We start from the raw sequence: 18195 nt of genomic DNA, 5'->3' as shown, positions 1-18195 counted from the left end.
GTCCTGAGTATCTTACTCCTCTTTGTACCCTCAGAACCTGGGGGAAGGAGGCTGAACAACTAGGCAAATGGCCTGGGGAGAGGGCAAGGTGGGTACTCCCAAGGTGTGACAACAGCTGCTAAAGAGGGGTGAGAGGTCTGCAAAGAGAAGTGGGAGATAGGCTAGGAGGAACTGGGAATACCAGGACAGAGAAGAGCAAGAGCCCAAAGATTTTGCAGTTTCTCTCCTAGACAGAGAAGTCCCTGATTCCTGGGAAATTCTGTGCCTCCATGCAAGAAGCTCTGTGGTGATTTTCTAGGCCTTTCCTGGTGTGGCCTCACCACAGCCACCAGCAGAGACCACAGAGAGGATGGGCTGGGAATTAAGTCTAGTTGCTCCTGCTGCACTGTCTCTAAGATGGAAGAAGCTGACAGAACCACTCCAGTCAGCCCTGGTGAGGCCAGTCAGTTCAGGTTTGGTCCTGGGCCAAGATCATTAAAAAAAAAATGGAATTGGGGTGTGTAGATGGCTCAGTCCATTAAGCCTCCAACTTTGGCTCAGGTCATGATCTTGTGGTTCATGGTTTGAGCCCCACACTATGCTCTGTGCTGACAGCTCAGAGCCTGGAGTCTGCCTCAGATTCTGTGTCTTCCTCTCTGCCCCTCCCCAGCTCGCTCTCGCTTTCAATCTCAAAAATAAACATTAAAAAAAAATGGAACGTATACAGCGTATGAAGGTAATCACTTATTCAGTAAGTGCTTGAATGACTCATATGGGCCAAGCCTGGCAGAAGAGATTTCAGTTGTGTCCCTGTTCACTCATTCACTAAATATTTATCATGCAACTGTCATGTGCCTTTTGCCAGGCACTGTTCTAGGCTCTACGGACGTAGCAATGAACAAAGCAAAGTACTTGCTCTCATTTGAATGAGCAGAGACAGATAAGTAAGTCCATAATTCATCAAGTGGTGATAGGTACAATGAAAAAGTAAAGCAACATAATGAGATAGAGGCAGCGGGGCTGGGTAGGAAGTAGGTAGTGATGTTTTCAACTGGGTGGTCAGTGAAGGCTGTTCCAATAAGCTGAGTCTGAATAATATAAGGGAGTAAGCCATGTGTGTGTTTGCGCGCGCGCGCGCATATGTGGATTTTCGGGCCTTAAATACATAAGGCTTTGTTTTGACATTATCATGGTAAGTCCTTCTATCAAAGAATATGGCATACTTCTCTTCCTTTTCAAGTTTTGTTCCGCTTCCTTCACATTCACTTTGCATATTTCTTGTCATTTTATTCTTTACTTTTTTATTTTTTTAACATTTATTCATTTTCTTAAAATAATTTTTTTGTTAATGTTTTTGTTATTTATTTTCGAGAGACAGAGACAGAGTACAAGTGGGGGAGGGGCAGAGAGAGAGGGAGACACAGAATCTGAAGCAGGCTCCAAGCTCTGAGCTTTCAGCACAGATCCCGAAGCACAGCTCAAACCCACAAACCGTGAGATCATGACCTGAGCCAAAGTCGGACACTCAACTGAGCCACCCAGGCATCCTGTTACTTATTTTTTTCTAAATATAATTTATTGTCAAGTTAGCTAACATACAGAGTATACAATGTGCTCTTGGTTTTGGGAGTAGATTCCCATGATTCATAACTTGCATACAACACCCAGTGCTCATTCCAACAAGTGCCCTCCTCAATACCCATCACCTATTTTCCCCTCCCCCCACCCCCTTCAACCCTCAATTTATTCTCTGTATTTAAGAGTCTCTTATGGTTTGCCTCACTCTCTGTTTGAAACTATTTTTCCCCCTTTCCCTTCCCCCTGGTCTTCTGTTAAGTTTCTCAAACTCCACATATGAGTGAAAACATAGGATATCTTTCTCTGACTTATTTCACTTAGCATAATACCCTCCAGTTCCATCCATGTTGTTACAAATGGCATGACTTCATTCTTTCTCATTGCCAAGTAGCATTCCATTGTATATATAAACCACATCTTCTTTAGCCATTCATCAGTTGATGGATATTTGGGCTTTTTCCATAATTTGGCTATTATTGACAGTGCTGTTATAAACATTGGGGTACATGTGCCCCTATGCATCAGCACTCCTGTATCCCTTGGATAAACTCCTAGTAGTGGCCAAGTGGATATTTGGAAAGAGAATATTCCAAACAGAGGAAAGCTCAACTATATGCTTGTTGCTCAAAGCACTGTGGGCAGTAAAGATACTGCTCTTCATTTGCTTCTAGTCTAGCAGGAAAGTTCTTCAGGATAAAAGTAATTATAATGGAAGGTAGACTATAAAGCTCTGAACCAGTACAAAGGAGGGAAAGAACGGTTTTCATCTTGGACACTGGGAAAAAGAGGCACCTGAACTGGTCTAAAGGATGGGCCTGATTTGGAATGTAGAGTTGGACGAGAATGCTCTCTGGTAGGGAGAATGGCAGTGGCATGGGGGTAGGCTGTGGGCAGAGGCGAAGAATCACAGTTATTTAAAAAATACATATTTGAAGAGCTATCACGTGAAAGAAGACTCATAATAAGTTTTTATTTCTCTAAAGGGCAGGGCCAGAACCAAGGTCTACAAATTTCAAGGAAGGAGATTTCCATTCACTAGGAGGTCAGACCTTCTAACCAAGGGAGTTGCCTCCAAATGGGGTGGGCTGCATGGTGAAGGGGTGAGCTACCCACCCCTGTAAGTGTCTGTACAAGAACAGCGGTCTGGAGTAGTCAGCCAGATTAGATGACTTCGCAGGTATGTTTCAACTCTCAGATTTAACGAGAAAACCATCTTACCATTTCACACCTCAGGTTTTCTCTCACCTAAGGATGGCAAGTGCCTTGACGTATTTCACTTAGGATGGTTCACAGCTTCAGGATTTATGAAGATCATTCTCATGAAGGCAACAGATACATAACTGACAAGTTCTTCCTGTCTTGCACGCACGCACGCACACACACACACACACACTTGTACACTCTCTCTCTCTCACACACACACACACACACACACCCTCATTATGTCCAAGCCTAAAGAAGATCAAAAAGTCATCTTCCTCCTCTGCACAAACTTCACATTACAGAGGAATCTCCTGACCTCAGTCTCTGTCATTAGATGCTGACATAATCGGTCCTGTTCTAGTGACTCTGAAGTATCCCTGTCACCCTCCGCCTCCCACTGGGCCCCCACCAGAGTCTCTATTAGGCTGAGCCTTTTTTTTTTTTTTTTTTTTTTTTTTTAGTACAACGGGGTCTTACCTAACTCCACCTCCCAGATTGCTTCAGGCAGAGCAAAGCCCCGACATAAGTGTGGGGAAAGGAACTGGGGCAACAGGGAGGTGGTAAACATGTGGTATTGTGTCTGCAGGGCCCAAGGTAACAAAGGGAACACAGGCATGTGCTATCCTCAGAGATCCTTGAGGAACTCATGGCAATTATGCCTTGGACAGAAAGCACCCCCTCTCTAAAGGTTCCTTAGGGGCTGTTTTTTGTTCCAGCCACAAAGCGAGCTCAAGGCTTCCTGCTAATTCTCCTGCTCATTCAAGCCAGCCTCATTATCGATGCTGCATTTTGGCACAGGCAGGAGCTCTCTTTTATGGACAGTACTTAAGAGCTCTCAGAAAGCAATTTTTCCTGCCTACGAATGTCTGGGGAAATGTGGCATGAGTGCCTTATGGCCTGATTCTAACTACAAGCGCGCTCAGAACGTTTCCTCCATCACACAGGATACAGCCCACCCTGTGTGGTGAGTGCAGCGCTGTTCACCCCTTGTTGCTACAGTCCATGGTCAGAAGAAGACTGTGACTGAGAAAGACAGGAGCTCTGAGGGTACAAACCCAACAGTGCCTAGCAGGAATCCTGACTTTGGGGCCATACCCCAAGGGTGTGTCAGTGGCCCAGAGAAGATGCCCTCAGCCCCCAGCCCTACCCACACCCCACCTGCTGTTCAGGTGGTCCTGGTACTGCTTCACTTCCCCACTGCGAGGGTGGCTGCTGTCTACCAGGCTGTTGGCAGCAAGGTTCACGCCGTCAATCTGTATCATCAACGTCTTCATCTCCTGGTCCAGGATGTCAAACCTGATAGGGACAGAGAAGATGAGGACTGGGGAGGCAGCCTGGGCACTTGGCCTACTGCCCTGTCTCTGGAACCTGGAACTCTCCTTTCTCCTTCCATCTCCTAAATACATGTGACCGGGTAAGGGGGCAGAAAGGAAAAAGTAATGCTGACAGACTCTATTTTCTGATTCATGGGTCCAATTTCATAGTTTGGCATTTCTTGGACCAGGCTAGTAAACAGCTGGTTGCTTACCACATAGGCCATTGGCTCAATGGAGAGGCAGAGGGGAAAGAAGAGGTGTGTATGTTGGAGTGGGGGTGGGGTTGATCACCTCAAAGAACACCTGCCGTGTCTCCACTGCCACAGCTGCTACTCTTTGGCCCTAATTCCACTGGCCTTGATACCTTCACCTGAAGGATACCCTCCCCAGCCAGGTGCTCTGTCCCCGGGTAGGAGAAGGGGGAGCCTCTGGGGGCAGGGTGTAGTTATGCAAGCTGACCCTTCTGGGATAAGAGACCAGGTCTCTCCAGCACCCTGGGCCCACCCCAGCACACTCTAGGGAGTGACCTCTCCTCCTCAACTCTCTAGTTCTGTACTTAAGACACTTGGAGTGCCGTCCAGACTGGGGGCATGCTCCCCCATGCCCGAGTGCGGATAGAATCAGAATACTGGACAGGAGAGTGGCCTTACAGACCAGTAGTTTGCAAACTGGTCCCTGTGGCCATTTCGGGCTCTGTGGCTTAGTGACTGCCATAGAGAGCTAGAGGTGGTGAGGCTCCGACTTCTCACCTCCCCCTTAACCAAACAGTTCTACTTTCCTCTGTGTTATATGTCAGAGGTTCTATATACAATTCATTTGAACAAAGACTGCTGTGGCCGAAAAGTAATTGAATAACTGGACTAGAAAGATCCCCTGTGTTATTTTAAGGAAGGCCCCAGGGGGCAAAGTACCCAAAGCCACAGAGCCTGATTAAAACCCATGACTCTGGTGCATGGCCTGAGCAATTAAGGGTATCCCGTCCCCTCTCAGAGAGAGCTCTCCTGATCTAGAGGTTGTTCCTACAGTGCAGGGCCATAGTGCGGGGAGCTGAGGGAGAGAAAGCCAGGCTCTGACCTGTGCTGTGCGACCTCCAGGTCCTCCAGTGTGTCTGGGATTTCCATCTGGGCCAGCCACTTTTCCTTCTCACCCATCCACAGCTCACAGGCATCTGTCTCCCCAAACACCGTATACAGGTCCAGAGCATCCTGCAGCCTCTGCCGACGCAGGTCTGCCTGGGCCACCACCTGCTGGTAGAGCTCCCGAAGGGCCTGCAGCCGGTTGGTCACATCTGGGGAATCCCGAAACTCTTGGGGGAAGTCCTGGGCCTGCTGTTCCAGATGTTCCATCACCCCGCGGCTCTCCTCCAGCTCCTCCAGGAAGTCCTTATGCTTCTTCCCCAGGGCCCGTGTGGCCCCCTCATCCTGTCCCACGTCTTCACCTGAGAGCAGCCGGTGGGCATCTTGCAGCCAGGCCTTTAGGTCGTCAGCATCACCCTGGAACTGGAAGAAGTTCTCAGCATCCTGGAGGTTCTTCTTGCGAAATGCAGCCAGCTCCTTCAGCTGGTCCCACTGTGCAGACACCTCCTTGATTCGGGCCTCAATCTGTGGGTGCCCAAATTGCTTACGTGCGACCATGCCCTCTGCCTCCTGGAAGATCTGCTCCAGGTGGGTGTCCAGCCCTCGGAGCTCATCCTCAAAGGCCTTGTGCTTGCGCTGAAGGATGAGCACACTCGTCAGGTCTTTGCCATAGTCCAGGGAAGAGTAGATCTGCTCCTTCTCCTTGATCCAGCTCTCGGCCTCGTCCATCTCCCAGAAGAACTTCCAGAGCCGTTTGGACTGCTCCAACTGGGCCTTCCGTCCAGCTGCCATGTTGCTCAGCTCCTCAAAGCACTGCTCCAGGTGACTGATACGGTCCTGGATAACCTGGGGGTCGCAAGGCTGGTATCCTGGGAGGAATGAAAGAAGGGAAGGCAAAAGAGGTAAGGGTTTTGTTTGTGGGCAAGCCTTGGATCAGTTGCCAGGCTAGAACCACACAATCTAGAACCTGCCATCTCACTGGGGCTTTGGAAGTGGACACAGAGTTCCCAGTTGCTCAGAGGACAGGCCAAGTTCTTTATAATTAGTTCCCATTAACAATTCAGGAATAAGGTGGGTCGGCTCTTGGTAGAAACGCGTAACACGAAATTCTTTTTTAAAAGGCCCAGGCACAGATTTCAAGATGATTCTTCAAGGAGGCATCAGGATCTTTAAGACCCAAAGCTATAATTCTAAATGGTCTCTGCTGTATCTTGAACTAGCAGAGTGAATGGAAGGCAGATGATGCCTTATTGGTGCTTAGGAACACCTTCTGATTCTAGATTACTGAAGCAGTTGCCTGCTATCTGGAGAATTTTGCTCTCCTTCAAGCTTCTCTTTTGCACCTTAGTTGATGAAAGAAGCAGAATTCTAAAGCTGGAGGATTTATCCAAGTTGAGGTGCTAGAACGCTGGGCCAGAGCATAGGGCTCTGGCTTCAGAGATCTCAACAGGGAGACATCCGTGGCCTCACCTTTCCCCTCAGTGAACTGCAGGGTGGCCGCAGTGATGGCCTTCACTTTGTCCCCTTGGATGGCGATGTCAGCTTCCATCAACTTGTGCTTCTGTAGCAAGTCCTCGACCTCCAACAAATGCTTCCCAAACTCAGCAGACAAGAGGTGAGCCTGGCAAAGAGGACAGACCGGGTAGAGGGGAAAAGGAGAGGTGAAGTCACATACCTGCTAGGAGAAGAGACCCCTCCAAAGGAAGCATCCATGGTATGGGGGCCTGGGAGTCAGATGCAGCTGGAAGATGCTTGCTGCTCAGCATGGAAGCTATAGAGGACTTCCTAGTGGGAGTGCCTTTCAGAATCATGCATGGAACGTTTTTCAGAAGCTCAAGCCCCACACTCGATCTCCTGCATCTGTCTCAAGGTTTGGGGCCTGGGCATGTGTATTTTTAGAAAGCTCCATGGTTGGTCTGATGTGCATCCTCAGCGAGACCCACTGCAGTGGAGGGAGAGGAGAGTCAGACTTCTTGGTTGCTCCTATGCTGGGAAGTCTGGATTCTAACCAGACTCAAACTGGGATTAGTTGGGGCCGGATTCTCCAAGCTCCTGATTCATGTCTATCACTTCTAGGTCCTGTAGGTTGGCACCTGTGCTACCATAAACCCAAGATGTTTTGATCACCCGAAATACAGTGGACCTGGGTTGGTGACTTGTCTGGAGCAGAGGGAGACAAGCAGTTGATAGGTGGATGCAGCCAGACACCATACTGCCTCAGTTTCTCCATTTTGGGCCAGAGGCATGTTCGGCTGGGAGGCATCTAAGGAAGCACAGCTAACTGCAGGGCCAGTGCTGAGGTAGGGCTGGTGGGGAGGGGTGGGAGGCGGTGGGGGATGGGCAGCCTCCGGGGCTCACCTTGATCTCATCCATCCAGTCAATGCTGTGCAGCATGTCCTGGAAGAGCTTCTGCAGGGCCAGGGTTGTCTCCAGTCGCTGGCGCCGGGCCCTCAGCAGCTCCTGCAGATAGTTCCACAGGCGCAGGATGTTGTCCTTGCGGGCAGTGATGCGCTTCTGGTCATGGTAATTCTCCTTCTCTAGCTCCTGGGCCAGGTCCTCCAGGGCCCTCACCCGCTCCTCGTAAGCAGCTGTGTCGGTCTCGATGGCTTCATGCTTCTTCTTGGCGGCCTCCACGGCTGCCAGGTCATACCCAAAGTTGTCCTGTCCCGTGCGGAGGAAAGCAGGTGGCTCAGTCAGGCTCCCCTTGGCCAGTCCCCAAGCACAGAGAAATGGCGGGTCCCTTCAGAACAACTGCTGGATGGGAAAGCCCGTCCGAGGGGTGCATTCTGCTGTTTTTCTCAGCCTAGCTTATCAAAGCCAAGTTCCAAAGACTAAATGTCTTACAAGAGCCTTTAAAAGAAGCTCATAATTTTATTCACTGTGCCATACACGTGGGTATGCCGTGTCTAAGTGACTGACCAAGCCCTTTTGCAGCCTGCTGGCACTCACTGCCCTGCCTTGAATGGACCTGCCCGATTCTGGGCAGGAAGGGGCTGCTTCTCACTTGGAAGCCATGCAGCTGTAAACAGATGGCTCACTCCCATGCTATCTAGGATGCACGCACACTCTCCAATTCTCTCAGAATGCTGGCTTTCCCCTTCCTGGACATTTGAGTCCAAGCTCTAAATGGAAAGGAACAGATGCTCTTATGGAGAATCAGCCCTGGGGTCAATTTTTGGCTAGTGAAATATGACGTGATCCTAGAGGTCAGAGTCCACGGAGAGTTCTTCCTCAAACGTGAATGCTGATTTACCCAGTCATGGGGAGCAGGGCCGCAAGGCCTGTGGAGAGGCTTATCCCACTGCCACTGAGAGGCCAGCTGGGGCTCCAGCCCAGCTCACTGCTGGGGCTCTGGAAAGCTTCTGCCTCCTGCCATCCCCAGTGTGTCCCCCACTACCTGAGCCACGAGGCGCTGGTTTTCATTGAGCCACGTCTCTCTCATGGCGGCCTTTCTGTCAAAGCGTCGGGCCAACTGCTCCAGCTTCTCCTGCCGAATGAGCTCCTCCCTCAGGGCCAGCTCCCGCCGATACTCAGCTTCCTCCAGGCTTTCCCAGGCCTGTGTGAGGGACACAGGAGAACTCTTGGGGCATAGGGGAACACCTAAGTTTGAGGGTTCTGTCTCTTTCACCCGACACTGAGTGATTTCAGGAATCTAAGCAGAGCCTAGATTAAAGTTCAGTCCATCTTTTGGCTACCAAAGACTTGGGGAGCACTGGTCCTGACCTCCCAGTTCCTTCCTCCACTAAACCTGCCTTAGACTCTTGGCCTAATATAATGTTACTCGCCTCTGTGGGTGCTCAGTAAATTCTCACTGACTAAATGGCTACTTTCAATTTAGGACGTCCAAGTGATGCTAAGCCTCCAAACCTCTGAAGTACCAGAAAGCATTTCCCTTCTAATTAGTTCATATTCATCCCATAGTCAGAGAAACTAAGCTATAAAACTGGCTCCAAGAATGGACTCTGGGCATCTGAACAGGGGGCTGAATTAATGGACAGTGTGAGTGGAGTCAGACCTCTCAGAACGAGGTTCAGAGAGCATTCCCAAACAGCCAGCATGTGCAGTTAATAACACTACAGAAGGTGGCTTGGTTTAATCCTGCCCAGTAACCATTCCCTGTGCCCTTATCAGAAACTCAGTCAAACCACTGGCAATGTGTAACAAAAAACACCGCCATACCCGGTTGATGTCAGACACTAGTTTCCCATCGTGAGGTGTATACACTTTCTGATTGTTGGCTCTCATCCGGGACTGGATGGTAAACAGTAGGACTTCCAGATTACCCTTCTCCTGAAACCTGTTGAGAAAACAGAGGTAGGGAAATTAGTGTCGAGGTCCCCATATTTTTTGCTGAAGTCAAAATGGAACACTGGCATCTTGGAGCTGGGATAGCAAAGCATGTTTTCCTTAAAAACAAAAAGTAAAGAGGATGTGTAGGTTTACTTACCTGTTAAGAAATCTATCATACTCACCAACTGTGATCTGCTCAGGGTTAAGTCTTTATAACACAAACCAGAAAAAACACAACAGCCACCACAGTGTTTGCTTATCATTTGCTTCCACAGGGGAATGGCTAACTGGAGTATTCCAATAATTCCTGCAGATACCAAGCTTTACCAATTGACACAAAAAAACTCTTCCCTGTTCTGAAATGATGAAGGCTTCTGACTAGCTCTTTAGTCAGCTTTTTACTGAGTGAGCCAAATAAACCTTAGAAGCCTCATTATCCATGTAAGAACATATTGTACTGAGAGCAACTTTCACTTGAGTACTAATGAACCAGCCCTCTGGACAAGTCCTAAAGGCCAGATGCATCTGAGTGGGGAGGAAAGACTGGGCTCCAGGGTGGTAATAGGTATAGGAGATGAGAACTGACAGCGGGGCGAATGTCTGGAACCAAAGGTCTAAGCTCAAGGTAACTGGGTACTTTCACATTTCCGTATGTACACAAGTATCTACCTACTTCTGCATCCTCCACGTAGCAGTCGAAGACTGGCTATAAACAAGGTCCCTACCCTGAGGCAAGCCTGACAGAGCTGACCACTCAGTCACTTCAAGAGGGCTATAGCCCAGAGCACCATCTGCTCACCCCTGTGGTGCACTGCCTGGTAGATGCACAGGGGATGTTATCTGTACTGGATTTAGGACTTTAAAAGTGGGTTAGTGTCAGGCCAGAAACCAGATGCTTGTTTACAGTACATTCTAGACTCCATGTCTCATCTTTCTCTGTTTGAGAGTCATGAATGAAGAGTGTGGGAGGTGAGGGGGAGGGCACCACCAGTGAGCTAGAAATCTGTTTCAGAAGAGCTGGACCAGCTAACAGCAGGTGAGATGGAATGCCCCCGTGTCTGTGCGTACCTGCATGCATGTTTTTATGGGTGTGTCTGTATGTGCACGTATGGTTCTGTTTGTGCCTATGTACGCACACATGTGCACAGGCCCTGCACACACTGGGGTGAAGCAGGGGTCTCAAGAGGCAGCCTAATGCTGTGTTGATGAGCAGTGACAGATGAGAGAGAAACAGGATGTACCTGACGACCAACAGGACCCCACACAGAGAGCTCTGGGGCTGAGAATATAGAGGTCATTACCAGATAGCAAAAGCATGGCTCAGTGCACAGAGGAGAGGAACATTCCAGCACAGGTTCTTTGAAGAGACTCAGAAGTCTGAGATTTCACTCCTGCTCCCCTTCAGGGATCTGGGAAAGTACTTTCTTTGGCTATGAGTTAAGGGTTACTCATCAGTGCCCATTTCCTACAGGCTGATGGCTTGGGAGCAGGGAGGCAGGGTGGGGATGAAGTAGATGACAGATGTGAAGCTCTCTAGTTTCTAGGATATACCTCCTGGATACACTTCTCAAGGCTCAGAGACTGGCTCTACCTTGGCAGTTTCTTAGCACTGATGCCCACCCTCCAAGTGCCAAGGCCCTTACTTGGGTGGCTTCTCCACGGTGCGGTAGGTGCTGAAGGCCTGGAGTTGTTGCTGGACGCCTGTCAGGGAGTTAGCAAACTTGCGGCTGTTCAGGACAGTGATGGTCTGCTCAATCCAGGTGAGCAGGTCAGAGGCCAGCCCACTGTACTTTTCAATCATCTTCTCAGTCTCAATGGCATGGTCAATTACCTAGGGAACCACTTTATTACTTATCCTTATCAGAAGAACAATGACATCAATGAGGCCACCAATGGGGACCACAATGAAGGTGGTCCTCTTCTCCAAAACTGGAATGTTCCATGTTGGGTTTGTTCCCTGAGCCCAACAGCACTGCTAAGGCAGGAGGAATGGACTGAGAGTAGACTGGAAACATTAGTAAGAAGCTAGCTGTGCTAGGGCTCAGGGGCAGCTCCACCCTACCCCTGACCCTGTAAAACACTAGTAAAGCTTGCTGTGCCAGGACAGCAGCTACTAGAAAGACCAAGGTCTTGTTTATTTTAAAATGCATTATTAGGAATCCAGGGTTTCTAGAGGCACTGTCTTCACTAAATGCCAGACACACAAGAAGAATGAGAAATGGTCTCTGCCCTTGGGGAGCTGTGGACCAGCAGGGGAAAGGAATCTGGCATGAGGGTCCATACAGTGTGATGGGATCCTGATATACCACAGGAGCTAAGAGGCCCAGAACCACAATAAACTAATAAATAAAAGCCCATCGTGTTCCTGTGGAAATGTTCATGAGATCTGGGTGTGCCGGTGGAAGATGGGCTCAGAGCTGCAGGCTAGGACATCTTTCAGGACAGACCATCAAATTGCTTTGGAATTCAGCTTGGGAGCCATTAACTTGGCAATGTTTGGCTTCAGAGGAAGTTGGTGGGGAGTGATCTATAACCCCCCCACTGCAGCCAGGGCCTATACACAAAGCTCTTAGAGTAGAAAAGAAGCATCTCGGTGTGACAAACAGGGAAACGGGGGACACTCTGGTTATGAAACGGCTTTGTACCTTGCCGACACGCTTGCCCTCCACTGCCAGCACCTTCATCTTGGAGAAATAGTGGTAAAATGCCACCACATAGGTAATAATGGATTTTTCATCAGGGTTTTCTGTGAAGACATCTGCAAGAGGAAAGGGTGTGCTCTCAGAACCCAAATGTCAGGCTCAGAGGGCTTATCTCCCTGTTCCTATAGCATAAAATTCAACTACAGGACCCAAGTGACAAACAGAGGGGTGAGAATGAAAGAATAAGTGTTTGCAATTTTAGCGAGAGGATCAAATCCATATTAGGACCACAAATGATGAAAGAAGTAAAAAGAAGGATCCAAAGACTACAAGTGGGCCCCCAGTTGGGCCAGACAAATGTGGGGAACCACCTTGGATCTGAAGAGCAGGCCCGGAGCAGAGCCCTGGTCCAGCCACTGTCCCCTCGCTGTGTCCACGCCTGGCCCAGCACCAGGCCTAGACTCCTCCAGGTGCCCTGCCAGTTTGGGGCTCCCTCCAGCCTGAGCACTGGCTCCCATCACTGCCCATCACTGCAGCAGAGGACTGGAGCAGGTGTAGCTCACCTTCAGGGTCGAGGAGCGGGATGATGCCCAGCTGACGCTCAGCCACATCAAACGCATGCTCAAGGTTGTGTCGTGCATTGGAGTCCTTCAGCTTATCAAAGTCGATCAGGTCAGGCCTGGGGACAAGGCCAGGCTGTTAAAAGGGGAGTGGCCATGGCATCCCCCACCAAGAGAGCTGCCCCAGCACAAAGCAAGGATGCTGGGCAGAAGTCAAAGGAGACAGGAGCAGGAGGGGGCCAGCTGTGAACACTAGTACAAGGGGAGGGGGCAGTGGGCATGACTGAATTTCAGGGAGGCAGGGATGCTGAGGGTGAGAGAAGGCCCAGTGGAGAGAACATTCCAGGGAAGCTTGAACAGGAACCTACATGTTGAGTAAAATGTATCCAAACAGCCCAGGTGTTTGGTTTCGTTTCCACAGCCCTCTCCTCTCCCTTACCGGTGTTTGTGTATCAGAGCGTTAAAGGCCAGGCCATCCTTCCAGCTGGAGGTGAAGTTGGTCACATTGACCTGGGGGTAGCTGCATCCAAAAGAAACAATAAGACCTAAGAAATTGATTCTTTGGGGGTCTCAAAAAGTGTCTACACCGACAAACTAATACACAAGAGAGAAATGTATCCATCCCTTCTTGAGCCCCTTCAACAACAGACAGCGGTTAAGTCACAAGAAGAGGCTCCTCCATAAGGGGGGCCCAAGAGACACACACACCCAACAGACCCCAGACAGAGTCTGGCCCAGGCAACTCTGGAAAGGAATGCTGAATTTCAGGCCTCTAAGAATCAGGTCAGGATAAATTTTGCGTCAGTTACCCCAATGCTGCTACAGTTCTGGGTGATGTTCCCTGGGTATGGCAGTACTTGGGGGAAGTAAGGGCGTGGTGGGGAATGTAGTAATGAACTGATTCCCAGGACATACCCTGCTGTCTTCATCTGACACCATAATAGCAATGCATCCTTGGCTGAGCGTGTCTCACGACCTTCCATTGTTTGGACAACAATGTCCTGAATCTAGGGGTGCAGGAACAAGAGAGGGAGGAATTAGATTTGCATCTGGCTCTGTGCCTTCCTTCTCTCCCTCCCTCTTTCTTCCTTCTTAGCCACCCATCTGCATTGTCAGCCCTGCAGCAACACCACAGCTTAAGGCCCTGCATCCCAGTGGCCCGTTTCTCTGCCTTAGTCAGCTGCACAGGACGGAGATGGCTTCCTCATGTTGGAGGAGACAGCTCTAACCTGATGACTAATGGGGTACTGAGAATAAACAAGATACCCCAAATCCTCCTCTGAGTAACAGTGCCCTGCACGGAACAACATGAATATTGAAAGGGACTGTATGTTTGATTAGTAGCTCCTCTTACCTTTCATTCTCCCCAATTCTGCCATTATTACTGCTTAACTATAAGCACCGACAGAGAGTGAAGTGGGATATCCAAGACCCCTTGGATGAGCTCTTCAGTCTGGGAATTGTGTGCTGTCTTCTTCCTCCCTGCCTTCCCTGCCTCAGGACTAGATTCTTTCTGTCCCCAAGCCAGCATGTGGAAGGCCCTGCTTTCCTTCCCTTGCACTTTCTCAACTTCCTTACAGATAATGAACCTTGAATTTCAGGGTGGGAAGAGAAAAGTTTCTGATTGAAAAACATAAAATAGATCTTCTGTATTGTTTTCGCAACTTGTGAATCAAACTATTTAAGAAAAACCAAAAAGTTACACATGTGGGGGGAAGGGGACAAAAGCAGATCTTGTGGTCAGATATCTGCCCAGCTACTAGTTTCCATCTTCTCCCTCAAAAGACTACACTGTTGACTGAACAGCTCACCTTGAGCTTCAGTGACCAGGCAATGTAGAGGACGGTCCCTTCTTCCTATAAACGTCCCACAAGACAGGTTTCTAGCCTCCCAGAATGTGCATACTCGCACTTCATTCACCATTTTATAAGATTCCTAAGCCCTATCTGGCCCCTTAAGGCTCCCTCCACTCCCTCTGCCTCCTTGGAACCCACCTGGAAGCGAAGGATGATGGTCCAGATGAGGCCCAGGACCAGGCGGTGGTTGCCATCCACGATGTCATGGGAGCCCATGTTTTCCAGGTGCACACGCTGCTCCTTGAGGAACTGCAGGGCTTTGTCCACATTCTCCAGGCAGTGGATGCGCATCTTCCCCTTCGTGGGCTTTGGCTGAAGGACAGCATTGGCCCCATGGGCACGGAGGGACCTCACGGTCACCCCCGGAGGTGGCTGCAGCCTAGACCAGTTCCTGCCATCAGCATCCACCCTCCACCCTCCTGGCCAAACTCCAACCCTCATGCTCACTGCTTGCCACTTTTCAACCCCATCCTTTCAGCAAAGTTCAGAGGCTCCCCCTTCCTTGAGCATCCAGAGCTCTGCAATTGGGCTGTGTCGGTACAGTTCCAGGGTCTGAACAAAGCCTTCTGAGTATGTAATAAATGACATTCAAGAGCAGTAATACAACAGATAGTTAATTGAGCACTTACTATGTGCCAGGCACATTTCTAAGAACTATTTACTGTTGGTTGGTGATAAGAGTGGCTTTCTGTTTGGTGATTGATACAACAGGGTCTATTCCAGCATCCAGCCTCCTCCTCCATCCCTGAATGGCCCCAGCCAAAACTTAAGGGGACCACCCCTGAGGAGTAACCACATCATGTGAAGGGTTCCCAGTGGTAACTCTTTCTAGTGGGCTTTCAATACAGTGTAAAAGGCAGCAGCCTGGAGTTGAAAAGGCAACAGAAGAATGTGGTACCTTTTCGTTCAAACCCCAAGGATCTTAGTGCTTCATCAGGCACAGGTATCATTTTATCCATGGGGGAAACAAGGCAAAGAAGATCCTGACTAATAGGCCCAAGGTCATAATGGAAGTCACTGAACAAAACACAAACCTTCATCTGGTTCTCCCTCAGAGACAACATTACTGCCAGGTGGGTTACAACTGAGAGGACATGTAATAAATTTCCACTTGTAAGAGTGACAGAACACACAGGAAAATATCTTCCATGCTTTCTTCTGGGTTCCAAGAAGGATGCAAATTTCTCCAACTGGGTAATAACCCATCTTAGCCTGCATGAGGCAACAGATGGTAGGTCCACTGCAGGCCAGCGACAGATGCTCAGGCCCCACGTGGACAAAGTCAAGAGCTCTGCATGGCTTCTGGGAGAAGCATGAAGAGGTAGGAGTGGCCATTAGGCAATGAATTCTGAGTAGAGGTCAGAGAACTCAGGAAGCCACATGGACATCTCATATCAGTAAGCAATGAAACCTCCCAAAAGAAGAAAGGAGAAACCTTGGAAGGCCATGAGAATTGGAGATACCCACAGACCATGCCTTTCCTGAAGAGGGGACACGGCACAACCACATGGTGCAGGGAAAGAGGCCACGACACAGAAAGGGGCTTTACCAGTATCTCTCCAGAGAGCACCTCCAGGAGCTTGATGAGCATCCGTCCATCCCGCAGATCCTTGTAGAGGTCAGTGATGCGACAGGGCACACGAGCCAGGTTTGAGTTCACCCATTTTGTGAAGGTCTTCTTCTGAACCACTTCCCGCTCATCTGAGTGGGGAGAAGAGCCTTGGGTGAGGTGCCCGGGGTGACAGTGTCAGTGTGCAATGTGACATAGGGCTGAGGGGATTTCTTAATCCCAGGGTCCCCTGATCCCTGGTAGAGGAGGCTGAGGTACCTATTTCATCCCTTTCCTAGGAACATTGGCGGTCAGAGTGTAGCCTTTGGGCAACATGGGTCCATGGACTGGGGCAATGAAGAGATTACTTCTACTACCACATTCTATGCCCAGTGGCTAGGCATGCCTAATTCAGCCACCTGTTTTCCTGTGCCTGGCAGAATGCTCTGTCCCTTTGTACCAGTAAACTCAGATTTCAACGCCAGGTTCACCTGTCTACCCATCCAACAAACATTCCCTGCCTGGAATGGTCTCTCTGGCCCTTCCACTCCACCCCACCCCCTCCACCTAACTCCTATTTGTCCAGAAAGCTTTTGCCAACCCCTTGCCGGGGTTAGGCCTCCCCTTGTGTGCCCCACCCCCTGCATATACATTTCTCATTTAGGTCTTGCTTCACATTCATAGGAGTTGAAAGCCTGTCTCTCCTGCAAGCAAAGTCTGTCTGTCTATCTGGTTCACTTCTATAACCCGAAGGCCTAGCGCCTGCTACACAGTAGATATTCCAGAGCTGTACTGTATTGAGTGCACATTTACTCAGCTCCCGTTGGTGGAGGCTCATGCTAGGCCTGATAATACATAAAAGCAAAACCAACTGCCTGCCCTGAAGAAGCTCCTGGCAGGCAGAGAAGAATGGTGAGCAAGGCAAGTTGGAATGTATGATCCGCACAAGTTTAGGCATACAGGAGGTTTGGGTTGGGGGCCGTCCATTGCATTATGCTGCCTCTCTCACCCCCAGCATACCAGGCAGAGGTTCTCCCTCTTCAGACCTGAGAAGCTGACAGACATCCCTACTCGAAATCAGCATCAGCCCTAACCAGGCTTCTCGCTGCACCAGTTCAGGAGAGGTACCTCTTGGCACCTCTATAAACCAGATTCTGGTAACCTGCACAGTTATGGCTGGGAGCCTTGAACAAGATGCTGGAGAGAGAGAAGCTGGGATAGCACAAAGAATGGGGGAGGAGCGGAAGACAGAAGAGTGGAAGAAAAGAGAAAGGGGGAGAAGAGGGAAGGAGGGTGTACCCTTGTTGTTGTCCCTAGTGAACAGTTTGTGACCACAGGCTTCGGGCGTTTCGGTGCAGGAGCTGGCTGGTCTGACAGTTGCAGAGGAAGCCTGGGGAGGGTGCGTGGGGGTTGGGCACAGCCAAGGCAACTCAGAGTAGCCTAGCCAGGAGAGATGTCAGCCCCTGGGGGCAGGCTCAATGTCCGCTCTGCTGAGCCCAAACCGTGGAAAGGTTGGCCTTTTAAATTATTAAATACCTGATTTAACAACAACAAAAAGAGAAGCCCCGCCAGCACGGCCTCAAGGGTATAATTTTGGCGGTTCTGGAGGCTCACAGCATCAAATTCCTTCCTATTGCACTGCTATTTTAGTGTGAGGAACTCAGACACATTATTCACTTATTCATTCATCCAGCCAATGTTTACTGCACAACCACTAGGTGCCAGGCTCTGGGGGAGATGGGGAATCAAGGACAGGAAAGACAGCCCCTTCCTTGAAGCAGACATACTCTGCTATAAATAAGATGGGCTCTGGAGTCCTATATGAAGAATTCAATGGCAGCCATCTAAATAAGACTTCCATGAAGAAGAAAGATACTACTACTGATTCTATGAGTCTCAGATAAATAAAAAATTAAAATGGCATCCATTCATACCAGGCCACTGGGCAAAGTTTCAGGTGAAAAAACCCTCCTTACTCTTTTGCTGGCAAGTTAAACCACTTTCCTGATTTCAAGGACTGTTCAGTAAAATGTAACTAAAGTTTCAAAGATATATTGGACAAGAAGCAATTGCATTTATTCTGGGGCATGTTTGGGCTCAACAGAACCCGCCATGACCCCGTGATGCCTTCCCTAGAAACCAGAAC

At 49.5% G+C, this 18195-nt stretch overlaps 1 protein-coding gene across 2 annotated transcripts in view; it reads right to left on the bottom strand.

Annotated features, from left to right (window-relative positions):
- The window catches only part of SPTB (spectrin beta, erythrocytic), a 128334-nt gene that overhangs the window by 34438 nt on the left and 75701 nt on the right, over positions 1–18195 (bottom strand). For both annotated transcript variants that reach the window (XM_047079510.1, XM_047079511.1), the window contains exons 3-15: positions 16050–16201; positions 14639–14812; positions 13560–13651; positions 13084–13164; positions 12648–12763; positions 12088–12200; positions 11086–11273; positions 9332–9449; positions 8550–8708; positions 7511–7813; positions 6623–6773; positions 5151–6021; positions 3919–4056 (exon numbers count right to left, since the gene is read on the bottom strand). In XM_047079510.1, coding sequence (XP_046935466.1) covers positions 3919–4056; positions 5151–6021; positions 6623–6773; positions 7511–7813; positions 8550–8708; positions 9332–9449; positions 11086–11273; positions 12088–12200; positions 12648–12763; positions 13084–13164; positions 13560–13651; positions 14639–14812; positions 16050–16201 — 2656 coding nt within the window. The remainder of the gene's footprint in view (positions 1–3918; positions 4057–5150; positions 6022–6622; positions 6774–7510; positions 7814–8549; positions 8709–9331; positions 9450–11085; positions 11274–12087; positions 12201–12647; positions 12764–13083; positions 13165–13559; positions 13652–14638; positions 14813–16049; positions 16202–18195) is intronic.

This window comes from Lynx rufus, unplaced genomic scaffold, assembly GCF_022079265.1.
Source record: "Lynx rufus isolate CCGP_SWC_20201006 ecotype Redwood Valley unplaced genomic scaffold, mLynRuf1.p SCAF_17, whole genome shotgun sequence".
NCBI lineage: Eukaryota > Metazoa > Chordata > Mammalia > Carnivora > Felidae > Lynx > Lynx rufus.
This window is presented reverse-complemented; position numbering and strand designations above follow the sequence as displayed.